Here is an 18,549-nt window from a genome sequence, read left to right on the forward strand (position 1 = left end):
AAAACCAGACACGACACATGAGGAGAGAATCTACAAAATAAAACAATTTAAATGACAATTTAAATGGACTTACACCTCAAGTTAAATCAGGAAAGGTTCTCCAATAAAAGTATGTTTTAAGAAGGGATTTAAAAGAGATCATTGACTCGGCCGACCTGATTTCCTCGGGCAGCAAATGCTCTGTCCCCTTCAGTTTTCAGCTGGGGCTCTGGAACAGACAAAGACCTCTGCCCAAGGACCTCAGAGTACGTCCTGGCGTGTATGGTACTAAGAGGTCGGAGATATAGCTGGGGTGGAGACCATGAAGAGCCTTAAAAGTAATCAGTAGTTTTAAAATCTGTTCTAAAACATACTGGGAGCCAGTGTGAAGAGGCTGTCAAACCAGACTCCAAGATTCATTGCAACAGGTATGATATTGACAAAGAAAAACATCAAATTCTCTTAAAAACCATGAAACCAGCAAATGTTTGGCTTTTTTTTTTTTTTTTTTTTGCTTAAAAATGACTGAAACCATTATTAGATTATCAAGAAGTTGCCAATTAACTTTCTGTCGGCTGACTAATGGATTAATCGATAAGTTGACAACTTAAGAATTTTGGTCTTAATCATATCTAAAAACCAAAATCTTTTAAGATGGAGGTTCTTGAGGTGGAAACTCATCAGTTTGGGGTTCCTTGACACGAAAAAGGTTCAGAACCACTAGCCTAGATCTCGACATGTCACACTGAATGCTGTGCAGACAATGCAGAAGGGTGTCTTCAAGACTCACAGCCGAATAAGAAAAGTGATTACAGACGTCTCCAAACTGTATTTTGGATCATGTAGCTCATTAACTGCCTTCAGTCGAGTATTGAAGTATAATGGAGATATTCTAAATGAACTGAGACTGGTCGAAGCAGCCAAGCAGCCGGGTGGTTTCCAGCAGCGGCAGCGGCAGTATGGGAAGGGGCCGACAGACGGTCTTTACCACACAGGAGATGAGAAGGAGGACAGAAGTGAAGCCAGACTGCTGATTGATTTCAGGAAAGCCACAGGGCCCACACACACACACATTAAAATACATGTTCTCCCTCTCCTTTCCACGCACACACACATATATACACTCTCCCCCTGAAGGCAAGCACGTAACTCTCTGGTGCACAGGGTCAGACGAGGATTGGTTACATGAGGAATTCCCTACTTACTCCTGACGTGACAGCTGGATTAGACACATGTTCAGCCTGGGGGGAGGACACATGTTGATAATGTGCGCGTCTGTGTGCGTGAATGTGTATTGTTGTTAACCTGGACATTTTTCCTCTTGGTTGTAGGGCATATCACTAAAATGAGGCTGATGGATGATCTCTTGTAGCCCCTAACCCCTCTTTTTCTCATCCTTCTCTCGTCTGTCAGGGTATGGTGGGTCGAGAGCCGTTCCCGTTACCTGCTGTCCCCGCTCCAGCCTGTATAGACACTTCAGAGAGCTACTACGAGGAGGCTCAGCCATATGAGGAAACTTTCAATGGTAAGAACTCTGGGTTGGTGTTACATTTCTTCTTCCTCGTAAATGTTTCACAGGGTTATTCTTGTGAAGAGGAATTCCTCATATTTGACTGTGAAAGAGTGTTTCATCATGGAAATACTGGAAACACATCATGAGGTCATCACTGATAAACCCTGGAATCCCCTCTTGAAACATAAGATGATATTTTCCTGTTCACGTATATTTCAGCTGTATTTTTCAGTGACATGTGTGTGTTATCAGGCCAGTCAACCGTTCTCTTGTTCTTTAGAAACCCTCTTAGCTTGAGCTGTTAACCATAATGGAAACAGCCTGACACAACAGTGACACTTGTTTACATACATATTCTAAAGAGGAAAAAAATGTTTTCTGAGAAAGCGGTTTCATGCACCATAAGCTATGACCGTGAAAAAGGCTGCTATCATGCGCTGAGACACCAAGACCACAGTCTATAAGGAGCTTTGTGAAGCTGCTGTACAGTGCAGCTGTATGGTTTGTTGGGCTGTGGTAAACAAGTTACTTTAATTGCTCATATGTAGTTCAGTGAAACACGTGGCAACTTCCTGAGCACTGCTGAAAGCTAAAATGCTTTGAGTATTTTACAGATGTCGTTGAGCTAGTTTGCTGTCTTTGTCAAGAAGCTGTCTGTTGGTCACTCACTCGGTCAGTCATTTGTGAGTCACGTTTGGATCACGACCCACCAGTTGGGAACCACTGCAATAAACTGTAGTTTTAATTATTGACACATTTTGATATTTTATGACAGGGCTGTCTCAAATACCAGTGTTTGGGCATCGAAGCTTCAGTGAAAAATAATGCAATTAACCTAAGGATAAGGATAATGAAAGAACATAAGCCCTCAAGACCATTTTTAAACATCACTTTGCAGTTGTTGCACCTAAAACATTGTGACAATTAACCGTCGTTAGCATACTGGTCACAGTATCGTTAGCCATGATAGCTAGAGAAAAGAAAACTTTGCAAGATGGCTAAGCTGTTAATTACAGTTTTTAAATGAGCTCATTGTAGATTTGTGATGTGCCAGTCCTTTAGCATATCTGGCACTTGACTTTTTGGGGGTCATCCATGCAAATTTTGAAACTATTCTAGATGCTGGACTTTAGTGACATCCTGCTAGCATATCTGTTAGCCTGCCATGTGTCATCAAACTGTCCTGGTTTCAGTAGTGCTGGTGACTGACATTAGATGAGAGGGAGCTGGAGTCACAGAACTTTCACTAAGTTTAAATGTTCTTGTAATTTGTAATTTACTTATCTAAGAAGAGACAATGTACATTAATCCAGCGGATCTCAACTGGTGGGTCGCAGTCCAAAAGTTGGTCCCAGGTCAGTTCTGAATGAACCGCAAGTGACTCCTGAACATGCTGAACAAGTTTGTAAAAAACGCAATTTTTTTAAAGTACAGTGAATTTTTGGCACAGAGCTATTATTTTGAAGTGCCGTTTCTGCTGTAGAGTAAGTGACTAATGGACAGCCACATGGCAGAGACAGCAAACTAGCTCGACGACATGGCCAAACACAAGTATGATGCTGAATATATTAAACTGTGTGGACTTTGAACTAATGACTGAGGAGAAATCTGGACCCCGTGGCTGGACCAGTTGGGAACCACTGCATTAATCCTCATTTAAACAAACATAAATGCACCCAAGTTAGCTGAAAAGCTAGTTTTAATTGGTGGTCCCTTTTCCTGATGTATAGGCGACCTAGAGTAGAAGAATAGTCATTTTAAAATTAGATAACAGTAGCCCAGCATCAGTGTTGACATGTCTGAGAACAAGTAAAAATAATGCATAATGAGTGTAATAATCTATAGGGAATAAATCATCTTGTCACAAAGCAATGTTTTGCTGGGGAACCTTGAGTCCTGGCGTTCATGTGGATACCACTTGACACGCACATCCACCACCAGAACTCAGGAACGGCCCGAGGATGTGGGACAAAGAGCTCAAGGCGCCAACTTTGCCTCCAAGTTCCCCAGATACCAATCTGGTTGAGCATCCATGATATGAAGGTTCCCCAAAGCCAAGTCCGATCCACGATGGGGCTGTTGAAGTATAGACACAGGACTTCTGGGTGTGTCCTGTGGTGTCTGGCACCAGGGCATTGGCAGCGGATCCATTGAGTCCTGTTGGCTGCAAGAAGGGGTACCTGTACATCCCACTGATACTTGATGGGTTTGTGATCTAGGCCTGGTCAACACCTTGAGCTCCTTGTCACGTTCTTCTGGCCACTAGGGAGTGCCATTGGGTGGGTGAAGCGTAATAAGTGGCATCCATATAAGTGCCAGGACGGTTTCCCAGCAGAACATTGCACTGTTACAAGAGGATCAATGTTATTCTCTTCTACGTCAATTACCATGGCAGCAGTCGAAGCTTCTAAGCATTTGGGTCATCCCTATGTTATGATATACTCATGAAGATTAATGAGGTTAATTAGGGAACACTTCATGCATCAATGGCCAGTAGGCCTGTTATGGATTTTCCTTTACCTAATTTGTAACAGTGGACTTGTACTTTTTTACATTTATCTTTATTTATATATAGGCATTTTTCATTTGGATTTTTTCCAATCCTGCCTCTTTCTTCTTCTTCCTTTTCCTCTTCTCTCTATTCTTCTTCTTGTTTCTATTGACGTTGTGTAGATCTGGACTGTTTTGGCCTCCTCTCAGGGCCCTGGATGCGAGTGCAGAGCTCTGACAGTGTGGTCTATGCTGTTATCAACAGGGGTAGCTACCTCTCTTTCCCTGGATGCCTTTGTTTATGTGTGGCATGTGCATGGGCCAGTCAGCATGCCCTCAGTCCGTACTGTCCAGCATGGCCAGCATCCTGCATGTATAGAAACGACCAATGTCAAGACTTGTGACAAGAGTCATCAATCAGTCCCATCTTATCAATTTCCCCCATTTTGTTGTTTTCCTTTTTATCATATCTTTTTCCTGTCACCGCCGTTCATTAGTACTTTAACAGCTTATTTGCAGCCTGGCTGTTGCAAGGAAATCCTCTTCTATTGAAGAAGGTCATCAAGATCAAGGAGTCACTGACATCATTCGGTCCCCCAAGCGCATTTAACAGTGTAACGTGCTGCTACTCGTGCCTTTTCATTCCCCTTCCCGTGTAACTTTCCCTCTTTGTTTTAGTTTCTTATCATGTCTCTGTTTCTTAGATGATGGGGAGGCAGTCAGCAGTTCATATGAGTCCTACGATGAGGAGGAAGTGACCAGAGGAAAGTCGCCGTCGGCGCAGCACCAGTGGCCGTCAGCGGAGGCGTCCATTGAGCTCATGAAGGACGCTCGGATCTGCGCCTTCCTGTGGAGGAAGAAGTGGCTGGGCCAGTGGGCCAAACAACTGTGTGTCATCAAAGACCATCGCCTGCTGGTGAGTAAAAGATTGCCTGGAAATCTGAATTAAAGCCCCGGTGAGGTTTGTCGTACAACAATTAAGGTCATCATGAGCACAGAGGGTTTTATGAAGCGATTGTTTATATTAACAGTTCCATGTAACTGAACATGGAAAAAGCCTGAAGTAAACAAACTCCCAGAATATATTTAAACTCAATATTTATCTGTCACATGCTGTCCTTGTTCTGCCACTTATTTTTAGGATGGAAAACATTAATCCAATAAATCAACAAATACTGTAGGACAGTCTGTTATGGTCCTCTCCTCATCTGGATTGAGAATGATGAGAAGACCCTCATGCCAAGGAGCCAAAGTGCCTATAGTCAGCCCTTGTACAATCATAAGGTTAAGTCCAGTCAGTAGACAATTTGTTCATTTTTAAAAGGGGAGCGACTATAGTGTACACTATATTTAAGTGAGTAATTTTATCACTTTACCTTGCTGCCAGACAGCCCTCTCTGACTGGGAATTAAAACAGATACCTATGCTCTCGTCAAAGCCACCAGACTTTTTGACTTGTTTGTGTTAACCAATTGGTGCAGTTAGACCAGCAGCTCCTGTGTTCTGCAGGGTAAAAACTGAGCGCAGCATTAGCTCAGGCAGGACATGATGTCAAGCTCAGCTCACATCCCAGTTACATCAGCTGATCTCAAGCAGCCCAATCAACTGATGGAGCAGCTGACTGACGGAAGGGAGTCAGCTGATAGATCACATGATTCCTTTCCTTTCATTCAGAGCACCCTATTTAAACTGCTCTGGCCTGCCTACTATTGCTGCTTCCTCTGCAAGCCGCTTTGCAACCCTCCTCCAACAGCTGCTCTGTTCTGTTCCGGGGGGGTCTTTGCTGCTGCTCTCCCTGCCTTAGGCTTTCCATGTAGGCACATGGAAGGGCAGGGAGCAGAACAGAACAGAACAGAGCCATACCACCAAATATAATACTGCAAATGGAAGTTTTAAAAAGCATTAAAGATTTTTGTAACTAACATATTATTACTTTGTTGTTGAAATGGCATCATTTTTTTTGTGAAGGGTGCATTATGACTTGTTTAGGACTCGAAACTCAAGGTTTAGGACTTAGGACTCTACTCAGGACTTGCCTGTCTTGACTTGGGACTTAAGTGCAAAGAACTGAGACTTACTTGTAACTTGCTTGCTCTGTTCTGTTCCTGGGGGGTCTTTGCTGCTGCTCTCCCTGTCTTAGGTTTCCAATATAAGCACATGAAAGGGCAGGGAGGTTTGATCTCTCTCTGCCTTAGGCTTTCCTCGTATGCATGTGGAAAGGCAGAGAGGGGTGCTCTCTCAGCCTTAGGCTTTCTGCATAGGCCTGAGGACAGGCAGAGAGGCCCCAAAACAGAGCCATACCACCAAATATAATACTGCAATGGAAATAAAGTTTTCTTTGACAAGAGTGGTGACTGACTGAATTATGGTTTTTGGTAAAGGGGTCTGGTGGCTTTGAAAAGAGCATAGATGATGACTGCAGCTCCCTACCTGAAGGGGCTGTCTGAAGGCAAGGTAAAGGAGGGTGGCTTCTGCGTTGCAGACTGCTACCATGGTTCGCTTATTAGTGACCTTCGGGGGGATGGAGAGCAATGGCAGATTAACAAGGGGGATGCATTTTGGTCATTTGGAGAGGGTTGACAGCCCCTGCATGCCCTCTTAAATTGCCTACTGAGTCCAGTGTTACTTCTGCCTCTCTCAGTGCTATAAGAGCTCCAAGGAGCAGACACCTCTGCTGGATGTGAGTCTGCTGGGATGCAGCGTGGTCTACAAGGAGAAGCAGCTGAAGAGGAAAGAGCACAAACTCAAGGTCATACCAGTGGGAGGGGAGGCTATCGTTCTTGGCCTACAGAGCAAGGAGCAGACAGAGCAGTGGCTAAAGGTAAGCCAGCCAAAAAAAAGCTCTCAGAAACTGGGTGGAGCAGGATTATTTGGCTCACTTCTGAATGTAATTCTGCAGTTTTGATGATGATTTGATAAAAAAACAATCTGATTATGTTGACACTAATCAACCTCTCGTTCATTAGGTGATTCAGGAGATCAGTCCCAAGCCGACTGAAAACTATGACCACCAGCACTCTGTATCCGACTCCCCGAGGCTTATCTGTACAAAGGTACAGTTACTTCAGACTTATATAATCAAGCAACATCTGAAAATATCGAAGGAGCTTTTGATTGGCTCTACTTAAACCACAGAGTTCAGGAACAGTCTCTGTTTTTGTCATAATTTGTATTTCTGATGCCCACTAAATGATTAAAATGTTGATCTGAACTTTCAGGGAGACCTGAGTGAGAGATACTCAGTGGCTTCAGAGAGCGGCAGCAGCACTGACAGCCATGCTGAGACTCCCGAAAAAGATGGTGAGACTTTTTGCAGTTTCTACGCAGACTTGAGCCAGTCCAAAACAGTGGGTTTTGACACATCATGCAGCTCTAAGTATCATGTAAAGAATCCTCCTCTTCCTCTCCACAGTGAAGAAAAAATCTGGGGCAGGTTTGAAGTTCAGCAACCTCATGAACATTGGCAAGAAAAAACCCTCCTCATTAGAGAGCCCAGAGAAATGTGTGGACACCTCAGGTGAGCAGAGATCGACTGTGCATGTTGTGCCAGATTATAAAGTCTCCAAGCATGCACTGATTGTTACTCAGGTGTAGTTTTTAGTTTTGACACAGACATGGAAACAATAAAATCCCAGACTGAAAGGCAGCAAGACAAACAGTCCCCACACCAAAGGCCTCTCTCCTCAGCTGCTGGCACAGGAGATCTTAAGCACCTCCTTCCAGGCCAGCTGCACCTCGCTGATCAATGCACCTCATTAGGCAATGCAGGACACCTGGGAAGAGCTACAGGAGAGGGAAAGGGGACAACACATACAGCTGTAACACCATAATTAGACTCTCTTAATGCAAAACTCTGGGGTCCTCAGCACCTTACATTTAATCTTGAGGACTGGCCACAACGTTTTAAGTGAAAAAGTTGTTTGTTTTGAACAGAACACAGAACATTTAATCATTTTCAGCCACCAAGATACTCCCACAACACTTTGTAACCAATAATAATCAATGTATCTCACATCAAGTTACCTTGAATTTGTGATGAAAACATTTTCTCACGTGCCTCCAGTAAACGAAAAATCCAAAAACGGTGAAAATCCTTGAATTGGAGTAGAAGTGGCCCATGTTTCACAGCAGCAAAACTACATCAAAACACCCGATACAAACTCTCACACTTTCCTTTATGTGGTCGTATGCTCAGTACTTCCCAAACAGACACTTTCTGACAGGAAACTAAAAGTGAAACATGTCTATGCTCTCTTTAAAGCCAGACTCCACTCACAAAAACAGTAATTTTACTTTGTTGAATACAAGGGCTGCCTGTCTACTGCTACCTCAATCAGTTAGTTTGTATGTGTTATTGTGTGGCTTTTGTTTATTAAAGGGTTAGTTTGGATTAACCAAAGTCACAAAATAACGAGCTAACTGCTCGTGGCAGCAGTAGACCAGCAGCTCCTGTGTTCAGCAAGGTAAAATTACTCTTAGCATCAATGGAGTCTGGCTTTAAGGAGAGCATAGATAGTTTCGCTTTCAGTTCAGTTCCCCATCAAAAAGGGCCGTCTGTTCAGGAAGTACTGAGCATATGATTGCGTAAATAAAACTTGGATTATACTGGACGAGCTGTGTGAGAGTTTGTATCGCGTGTTTAGACACAGTTTTGCTGTTGTTATACGTGGGACCTCTCTGACTTTAGTTCATCAAGAGTTTTCTAAGTTTTTGCATCCTTCGTTCATCAGTGAGAAAAACGTTTTCTTCATGAATTCAGCATTACACGAGGTGAGTAATTAGGGGGTGAAGTATTCCTTTAAACAATGTAGATAACCTCTACATTCTCTGTTCTCTTTCAGGCTACCTCAACGTGTTGGTGAACAGCCAATGGCGGACCTGCTGGTGTCTTATAAAGAACGGACAGCTTTGGTTCTACCAAGACAAGGGCAAGAACAAAGTGAGCCAGCCAGCTGTGACCCTAGGGGGCTGCAGCATTCTGCCCGACCCGAGCCCCGAGCATCTGTACTCCTTTAGGATCGACATGGACGGCACGCAGGTTGCAACCCTGGAGGTAGACAACCACTGCTGCACTTTGCTGCTACTTTGCAACAAACATTTCGGATCTGAATAAATGGTTTGACACTGTTTAATGGTTTGACACCTTGATGTCTTTCACCAAAGTGTGGGGTGTCAGACTTTGTTACTGAAGATGACTGAAGATAGATATCTGGCAGGGTGCAGTGTGGTGTGTTTCCTCTCCTCAGTTCATGTTAGCTTCAGATGGGAGCTTACGTCAGAGTTCCTCTGTAAGAGAGGACGGGTCACTGTTGATCTGAGAAATTACCAGAGGTCTAACAAGCCTGAAGAAAAACAGACGTCAGCATCTTTCCGAACGAGAAGTGGTATACAGCTACCTATAGGAAACATGTCCTCATTTGGAAATCACTTTCTGCTGACATCAAACTTATTCTGAGTAATGTATGTGTGCACACGAGGGTGGTCTGCGTGTTTGTGTGCATATGTGTGTGAGTGAAGGGTGTGGATGTACTGGGATTTTGGGGACTAATGCAATGCCCTTTTTCATTAGGTTTCCAGTACCACCCTGCTACAGTGCATATTTGGTTCTAGGCCAATGGAATTTAATGTTTAGTCTTGAGGGCTCTGACACATTTATGGTTTGTTTTCTTTCTTATTATGAGTTTTTTTTATTTCACAAATTGAAACTTCCCCCCGTCCAGTATTTACCAAAACAAACAAAACACTTCAGCGAGATTATCACCTATTTTACGTCGTAGAAATGTGCTCCAAACCATCATGTGTTGCCTCACGCAGCGCTATTAAGTGAGCTGTATAAATCTCCCAAAATGATATTGGGGTGTGTTCTTTATGAAACTGTCTTATTATGGGTATAATTTAGCCGTGTTATTGAAAAGAGCTATTTTATATGTATCAGTTACACTGACTGCTCGTCTGTTCTCAAACGCCATTTGTCACCAAACTGCAAATTGCTATCGCTTCTTAGACGAATAGAACTGCTCAGCTGAGGATATTAGACATATCACTTCTTAAAAGGTTTTGCATATTGAAATACTGCTGGGAATCTGCGCTGTAGCAATCGGTTTATTAATACAAAGTGACAGATGGTATGCAACATAAACCATGAGCTTGTTTTGAACTTGTGATGTTGCAAGTGCATGGTATGTACTTTGATGTCCTCTTTATCTTCCTCTCCTCTCTTCCATCCTTTCCAAGGCCAAGACATCTGCAGACATGGGCCACTGGCTGGGCCTCCTGCTGTCACAGACAGGGACTAAAATGGACCCAGAGGAACTGACATACGACTACGTCAACGCTGAGAGGATCTCCAGCATCGTCAATGCTGCCAAGACTTCCTTATAGTAAGGACTCTCACTTTCTGTCCACTCTAAGGGACACTGGTCCTGCTAGTGTATGCGTACTGTGGCACAATTTTCAAGCGGGAACTCACTGTGTGTTTGTGTCTCTCTAGCTTGATGCAGAGGAGGTATTCAGAGCCAAACACCTACATAGACACACCACCCTCCATCTCTCACAACTCTGATGAGTTGTATGATGATGTGGCGTCTATAGCTGATCCAGAGGTATGTTATCTACAACCACAAGTTCCTGTATTCCTGGTTAGCTGTTCAATGTTGTAGTATGTTTATGCATAAACCAGAGGTGGGAGTAAGTTGCACATTTGAAAGTTTCAAGCAAGTCCTAAGCTGCAATTATGGACCAGGTAGGGTACACCCTGGACAGGTCGCCAGACTATCACAGGGCTGACACATAGAGACAGACAACCATTCACGCTCACATTCACCTATGACCAATTTACGGTCATAGTTATCCTGTCACACATGTCTTTGGACTGTGGGAGGAAGCCGGAGTACCCGGAGAACATGCAAACTCCGCACTGAAAGGCTCCACCACCCTGGGTTTGAACCAGAAAACCTCTTGCTGTGAGGCGACAATGCTAACTACTGCACCACCGTGTCACAACATTTCCTAAATAAAACGTATACTTTTAATTCAATACATTTCTGTGTAATGGAGTAGAAATGTTTTACGCCAGTTTTACTCCAGTACCTATATATTTCTATGTCCTCAGAATTTTCCTTACAACAAAATAAAGAATCAGTGGTCCCAGCAGAAGGCCAAGTGTTAACAAGTGCTCTCAAAGCCACAGTTAAATTTTATTTGCCTTCAAGCCCAGGCTGCATGTTAGATTAGATGCTACATGCTATAGCGCCTACCTACTACTCAACGATCAGACTAACATCATGATGGAAGCAGGTGTCCCATGGCAGATTTGTGACAGGTAACGTCACCCCTGGATAGTCAGAGGTTGTCTTTAAATCCTGTAAGTTGTGAAGAAGATCTCGTTTTTCTTTAAGTGTAATGTACACTCCATTTTTAAGGTGGTATACATGTTAAGAAGAAATTAACTTCAGAATCCTCTGAATTCTGACTGCTTGCTTTTTAACAACCAACATTTACATATACTTTTACTTTCAATACTTAATTACGTTTAATATACTAAAATAAATTTTGATACTTAGGTACAGTTAAGTCAGACACTTTAAGACTTTTACTCAATTAATTATCTAAAAGGTGACTTTAACTTCTACCATAGCAGTTTTCTGTTAAGTAATTTGTACCTTTACTCAAGTGTGGCTTTCAGGTTCTTCAGGTACAGAAACCAATAAGCTAATTAGTTGGCTAAAGAGACACAACCATGTAGCGTTGCCTTTGATTGTGGGGTTGTAGTGATGGATGAAGTTGGATGTTATGCCTTGCGTACTGGTCTTCTCACTACTGTCACTGATAACATCATCCTTGAATCTAAATCTTATAATTTGTGCAACCCTCTTCCTGACAGCTGACTCGTAAGTTGGCCTCTGCTGGTCTGCCATGTCCTAGTAGGTTGCCAGGTTTGCGTGCATTGTACTCAAAATCACCCAATTATGTTTCAAAACTGATTTTACAGGTTCAGTCAGACATGTCATATCGTGCGCACAGGGGTCAGAAAACAGCACCCACGTTGACTGGTGTAGCACACCTTCAGATCAGTAAAAATCATCTGTTTTGTTTTCAGCACATGTTCAGTTTCACTTTCATTGTTACATGGACTCACTAAGTCTGGCCACTCTCCATCTCATAACTTCCTTCTCCCGTGTAATACAGGATGCTGAAGAGAGAGGCCTGCCAGACAGTGAGGACAACAATCCTCAGGAACTTAATGAAACATCCGCGCAGGACACCAAGGATTCAACGGGAACACAACAGGACACTGACAACAGGATTTACCTGGACCTGGTCCCTGTGCGCTCGTTCCTCCATACGTCCTGCGGGGGTAAAGCCCCTCCTGCCAAAGAAACTTCTGGACATTCCCCAGTCCCAGCAGAGGAGCAGAAGGACCCCTCATCTCAAATGAAAGAGGTGGGTAATAAGGACATACCTGTTGACTTGGAGCAAATAGCTCTCACTGCTTGTGTGATATTTATATTTTGTGCTTTAATATCCAGGTCGTTTCAACTACCCGCACTGAGCCAGAGTCAGCACCTGTGATAAATGACGCAAATTCAGCCTCTGCTACAGAGCACCCTCCCACTCCCACTCCACCACAGCCACAAACCCAACCAGTCAAGACCTCAACCCAAAGCCATGAGACCCCCAAGAGGAGCAGTGTGGGGATCCCACAGGCCTTCACCTCCTCCGGGGGACAGATCCACAAAGGCTCAACAGTTTCTGTGGGGCTCCCTCACAGTCCTCACCCCCAGCGGCCCAAGGCACATACCATAGGTGAGGACAAATGTGGAAAGGACATTAAGCAGAACATGTTTCCCCCACACTGATTATTGAGATCAGCTGCTTTCCTTCCTCTGTCATGTCCCATTACTACAGCTCCCTCTAGTGATAAGCTGCATCCTCTACAGCAAAACCTACAGCCTCACAGGGGAATGCAGATTTATTTTATAGTTACAGAAATAAGCTTTTTAATAATAGCAAGTAAAACTCTATCTATAAAGCACACTTCATGCCAGGTGGAAGCAAAATGTGCTGCGTGACACGTGAGCGACCACAGGAAGTTGCAGCCACAAACACTATATAGATAGTGTAAAGATAAAACATGAGATGCAAGTAAACACAGTGAAAATAGACACATAAATGATACATGTGAAGAGGTAGGAATAAAAATGAAAAGAATTAAGATGAATAAACGTTTTTTAAAAGCAAGATTTAATAAAACATTAAAAATAAGAATAAAATTAAATAAAATGAATTAATAATTAAGACCAACAGCTAATTTAAAAAAAAAGACAATTGAGATTTACCTCAGTTGGCGTGCGCTCCTGTGATCTCAATCGTTTGCTGTAAGGTGGTCATAAAACTCAGTCTGAGCTGACTTAAGTCAATCTATTTCTTGTCTTGATGTTTCGACAAAATCAAACGAGTTTAACACCATCCTACGTTTTTCGTCTTGGCTCACACAGAAACTGAAGTTCAATGACGTGAACACTGACAGCAACCAATCTCTCCAGCACCAAACACGAAGCACCCTTTGAATTCTCGGGCAAATGCGATAATAAATACTGGATATTGTTTCACTTGTGTATGAGGTAAAATGTACAACATTTCCATCTCTAATTCCCAGGGTGTCCCGGTGCAGTTGAAGGGAAACTGGGCAAGAACCGCACAGAAGCAGACATGCGGCGCTACATCGATGAGCGCGACCGTTTGGAGAAAGAGAGGGAGGAGATGAAGAGTAGTCTGGCGAACCTGAAAAAGGAGAGGAGGGAAACCAAAGAGGAGCTCACTGCCTGCCAAGGTACATCTTGCACTTCCTGTGACACATCACTGAAGCTTTACACAGATCTGTGTGACTGATGGCTGCGTGTCGTCCTCAGATACCAAGCAGCAGGCCTCGCTAGAAGCCCGTTTGAAGCAGAAGGACGAGGAGTGTCGGGAGGCGGAGCGACGCAGAGTTGAGGTGGAGCTACGGTTGATGGAGGTGAAGGAGAGTCTGAAGAAGGTGGAGTCGGGGCCTTTCACACTGGGGACCACACTGGACAGCAGCCTCCAGGACACATCCACAGTGAGTGTACAGGTCATCACGGTGAACACAGGAAACTGACTTATGTGAAATATTTGACATCCTCTCTTCTGTTTCACCCTCAGCCTAAAGCATCAACCCTGCCTTCTACCCAGACATCATCATCATCAACATCATCATCATCTTCATCATCCCAACCCTGCAACAGCAACATCAGTGCAGACCCAGCCTCGCCAGTCAACTCTGCCTCTGCACTAAAGAGCAGACCGGCCTCTATCATGGCCACCAAAGGCAAAGTCCTGCAGAAAGCCAAGGTAAGACAAGTAGTGGAATGTAACTAAGTACATTTACTGAAGTACAAATTCAAGGGACTTGTACTTTACTTAAGTGTTTCCATTTTATGTAACTTTTTACTTCTACTCCACGACATCTTATGGGTAAATACTTCACTTTTTGACAGTTTACGTTACATCTCAGATGACAATACCGACATTTTTAACTTACATGGTTTCATTTTCTGTTCTTGTGTTTTCAACCGGGGGCATATTTTCCTGTCTTTTTGTGTTGAAGTGACTTGTGGGAACAAAAATTTCCAAAACTGGAAACTGCAGTCAGCAGCAGCGTAACAGGCTGCAATGTCTCCATTTGGGGCATGTTCACCCTGTCAGTTTCTGTCCACTGAAGTGCTTGTTTTTGCGACTAATAGGCTCAGATTGCTCTTTTAAAGGGTCTTACAACATCAAGGATATAAACATTTTCCTGAATCTTTCACTCATTCCGGTTTGTGTCCAAGTCTCACTAAGGAGAGCTCTTGTTCCAAAATCTCACAAGAGGTGATTTGTTGCAGGAAGAAAGTAAGAGTTAAAGAGAGAAGTTGCTGGTAGAAGTTGTCGTGTTGGGGCACAGAAAGTGTATCTTATTCTTATCTAAAAGATTTTCGGTGTCATGGCCAACTTCGACAATGTGAAAGGGTTCGCAAGATTTCAGAATGAGACTTCTCCTTTCGCCAGACTTGGACGCAAAAGAGACCAGAACAAGCAAAAGATAAGGAAAATGTTGTGGAGATTTCACTGCCGCTGCTTAAGTAGCTAGCCACTAGCACTTGCATTTGGTTGATTGTAGTCCACTTCAATTTCAACAGGGAGGCTCAAAATACTCTTGCTGATCGTTCCTGTTTGGAGTTCTGATTTAAGTGTTTTTAAACCATTAATTTTACCTCCGCATACCATCACAGTTTAGCTTGTAACTAATCCTGAGCGTATGCGGGTTCTATGTTCATGAATGTGACTACCTAGCAGGCTGATATCAAAACAAAAATGTTACAGGAAAGGCAAAACTTATTTAAAATCACATTTCAGTAATCATATAGTATACGTTTTTTCCTTTGGTGTTGTAGCATCTTAATTGCATTATATATAGAGATTCCTTCAAATACCACTAGAGGAAGTTCACAGTTTGGGAACCATTGTTAAAGACACGCATAATAGGCTTGTTTGCGATGAAGTGTACCTCGCCTGGGAAGGGAACGAGATCAGGCAGCTGCAGTAGGAGGCAAAGCTGTGGTCAAGTCTGACAGTTTCCTGACGGTTTCCAGCAGCCTTCAGTTCATACAGGAAGTCACAGAAACACCCACATTCTGTTAGATCTGATGCCAAGTTATTAAAATGTTATCAGACTCATACATCAGTTTGTTCTCAGTCTCCTGTTGTTTTAATTATGATTGATTGATTTATTAAAATGCTTTTAATGTGATCTGTAATTTATGTTCACGGTTCAACCTCCATTTTTCATGAATTCTGATGTAAATCAGCATCATACCAGTTATTAGTACTTCTACTTCTCCTACTCCACCACTGGGTGAGACTAGAGATTTGAGATTTGAGTTTCAAGCAGCAAGACCATGTACTGTCAAAATAGCTAAGTTTCATCCCTTCATTGTATTAACAGGAATGGGAGAAGAAGTCCACCACCTAGAGGGAAACCTGAATGCCCTTTGATGTCCAAAATCCACAAGTTTCTCTTGGTCTGGTCAGCTGTCCACAACTTGTCCTGCTTCAGCAGGGAACCACCAAGTTAACAGACCAGACAGTTCATTCAACATCCTCCCTTCTCTCTATGGACCCTCCATCCTCATCACCTCCTCGCCAAGACTATAAAGAGCCAATCAGAGAGTTGCACGAGCCGTCTTCTCAAACACCACTGGATATTCTTAGTCCATTGACTTTTCACCTTGTTTGTCTCCATTTGCTTAAGGGAGGACACCGATGTAGTAGCATTCTGGCCAATCTAACAATTGTTCTTGGTAACGATGCACAAATGGGACGTTTGAAAACAGCCAAACATTTGAAACCACTGAGACAGAAAGACACCCCTCTAACTAAAATTGGCCATTTTGTACACTCTAGATTGTAGCTTGGTTCATATATGCTGGTAGCCAAGATGTAAATATATTTACACCATTATTCAGCCTCATGTGGCTTGTATTGCTAGCTAAAAATGCACTTTTTATTCAAATAAAAATGTACTGACAACAATACTGGCTTGAATTGTGTTGATGGAAATGTCTTCATTTGCCTTGAACGTAACATCTGTCCGTCCAGCTTGTCTGATGAAAATGGACCCAAGGTTACCTGTTGTACAAATGCTTTGAAATTTGCAAAGGACACTGGAAGCGTGCAGCATTAAAATTTAACATGGTAATTAGAGTCAGATCAGGCACATCTTACTAATGAGGGAATAAAGCATTCATGAAGGGGAGTCATTTGACAATTAGATGTTCACCTGGCAAATGTGTTTGAAGGTTAAAAGTGATTAAACTGTGCTGTTGGCTAAATGACTCGCTGTTTTAAATATTCCAATTTAAAGCTTATTAGTGGAATAATTCTACTGTCTAATCAGACACTATTTACTAAAGCTGGATGGAGAAATGATCCATTATGGAAGTTTGTTTCCCTTTTCCCCAGAAGTGATAAGTGAAGTACAGGATAAGTTAAAGGGACAGTTCACCCCAAACACCAAAATGCATGTTTTTCCTCTTACCTGTAGTGCTATTTATCACTTTAGATTGTTTTGGTGTGAGTTGCCAAGTGTTTAAGATATCGGCCATAGAGATGTCTGCCTTTTCTCCAATATAATGGAACTACATGGCACTTGGCTTGTGGTGCTCAAAGCACCAAAAAAGTTCATTTAAAAAGCTCAACAGCACTGTCTCTTTCCAGAAATCATGACCCAGTTACTCAAGATAATTCACAGACCTTGTTGTGAGCAGTTTCATGTTGGAACTATTTTCTTTCTACCGAACTACACCTGCCAACTGTATCACCACGCAGAAGGGAGTGTGCATCTACCTCTAGCTTACCTAGCAACGCTAAGCTAACTAGCATTAAAGCCAAAGCTCAGCCGAGGAGGCTTTGGCGGTAACACCAGGGTATTTAAAAATCCTGGCAGTGTGACTTTCAATTGTCAAAAATACAGGCGCTCCTCTTTTCTATTTAAGTCACTGTATGTAGTGCACAGCACTTGCCACCAGAGGTCAGTCTACGGTCTCTACTGGTGGAACTGTAGAGAGGTGGTGGTGGGGTTAATGTTACAACAGCCAGTCACCAACAGCAAGGAGAGACCACAGGGAAAAGAGCATATTTTTAAAATAAACACAGTGAATTAATGGTTTATTTCAACAAAACCAGAGTTGGTGACTGTTGGAACAGCGAACTAACTAAGTGACTAACAGGACTAACCGAGCCGGTTTTGGGGGGAGTTATTTTGTGTCTGTCGAGTTTAAATTAAGTATGTTTTATCGTGAGTTAACAGCCAGTCTTACTTTAGCAAAAGAGAAAAACTTGAGTTCAAAAGGTGCACAGCTGTATCTCTCTGTATAATTAGGAAAATAGTAAAATATACATTTCTTGACATTTTGAGAGCTTTTATTGTGTATTTATTATACTGTGAAAGCTAAAGGAGCTTAGGGAAAGTAGCGACCCCTGTGAAATTACAGGAAGGTACAAAAAATTAGATACCACCCAAGCCTAGAGGAAACTATAATGTTTACATCTCGCACTGTCACTGTCTCTTCCATGAGTGGAACAAAGAAAATAGTTCCTACTGTACATGAAACTGCTCACAACAAGGTCTGTGGATTATCTTGAGTAACCCAGTCATGATTACTGGAAAGAGACATTGCTGTTGAGTTTTTCAAATGTGTTTTTTAGGTGCTTTGAGCACCATTATATTTTAGATAAAACGCCGATATCTCCAACACTCTACAACTCACACCAAAACAATCTCGATTAATAAATAACACTACAGGTAAGAGAGAGAATGTGCATTTTTGATTTTAGTGTGAACTTTCCCTTTGAGTACAAAACCAGCCTTGTTTTCTGAGTGTTATACAGTTTTGCACCAATAAAACTAATACTGAAATACATATATACTTATATTTATAAACTAATTGTTGTTCATTCTTAGGACCAAACAGTCATCTTTCTAACATCTTACAACACTCAATCAGTTG

At 42.6% G+C, this 18,549-nt stretch overlaps 1 protein-coding gene across 3 annotated transcripts in view; it reads left to right on the forward strand.

Annotated features, from left to right (window-relative positions):
- afap1l2 (actin filament associated protein 1-like 2) overlaps positions 1 to 16,573 on the forward strand; it is a 67,199-nt gene extending 50,626 nt beyond the window's left edge. For 2 of the 3 annotated variants that reach the window (XM_033611888.2, XM_078163721.1), the window contains exons 5-20: positions 1,393 to 1,504; positions 4,166 to 4,249; positions 4,687 to 4,898; positions 6,624 to 6,803; positions 6,949 to 7,035; positions 7,201 to 7,282; positions 7,395 to 7,499; positions 8,824 to 9,035; positions 10,217 to 10,362; positions 10,473 to 10,584; positions 12,170 to 12,424; positions 12,511 to 12,787; positions 13,641 to 13,814; positions 13,894 to 14,081; positions 14,165 to 14,353; positions 15,987 to 16,573. In XM_033611888.2, the coding sequence (XP_033467779.1) occupies positions 1,393 to 1,504; positions 4,166 to 4,249; positions 4,687 to 4,898; positions 6,624 to 6,803; positions 6,949 to 7,035; positions 7,201 to 7,282; positions 7,395 to 7,499; positions 8,824 to 9,035; positions 10,217 to 10,362; positions 10,473 to 10,584; positions 12,170 to 12,424; positions 12,511 to 12,787; positions 13,641 to 13,814; positions 13,894 to 14,081; positions 14,165 to 14,353; positions 15,987 to 16,013 (2,442 nt within the window). In that variant the 3' untranslated portion in view covers positions 16,014 to 16,573. The remainder of the gene's footprint in view (positions 1 to 1,392; positions 1,505 to 4,165; positions 4,250 to 4,686; positions 4,899 to 6,623; positions 6,804 to 6,948; positions 7,036 to 7,200; positions 7,283 to 7,394; positions 7,500 to 8,823; positions 9,036 to 10,216; positions 10,363 to 10,472; positions 10,585 to 12,169; positions 12,425 to 12,510; positions 12,788 to 13,640; positions 13,815 to 13,893; positions 14,082 to 14,164; positions 14,354 to 15,986) is intronic. The other variant, XM_033611889.2, reaches the window with a different exon arrangement.
- The last annotated feature ends 1,976 nt before the right edge of the window (positions 16,574 to 18,549 follow it).

The sequence above is a fragment of the Epinephelus lanceolatus genome, chromosome 21 (assembly GCF_041903045.1).
Source record: "Epinephelus lanceolatus isolate andai-2023 chromosome 21, ASM4190304v1, whole genome shotgun sequence".
NCBI classification, from domain to species: domain Eukaryota; kingdom Metazoa; phylum Chordata; class Actinopteri; order Perciformes; family Serranidae; genus Epinephelus; species Epinephelus lanceolatus.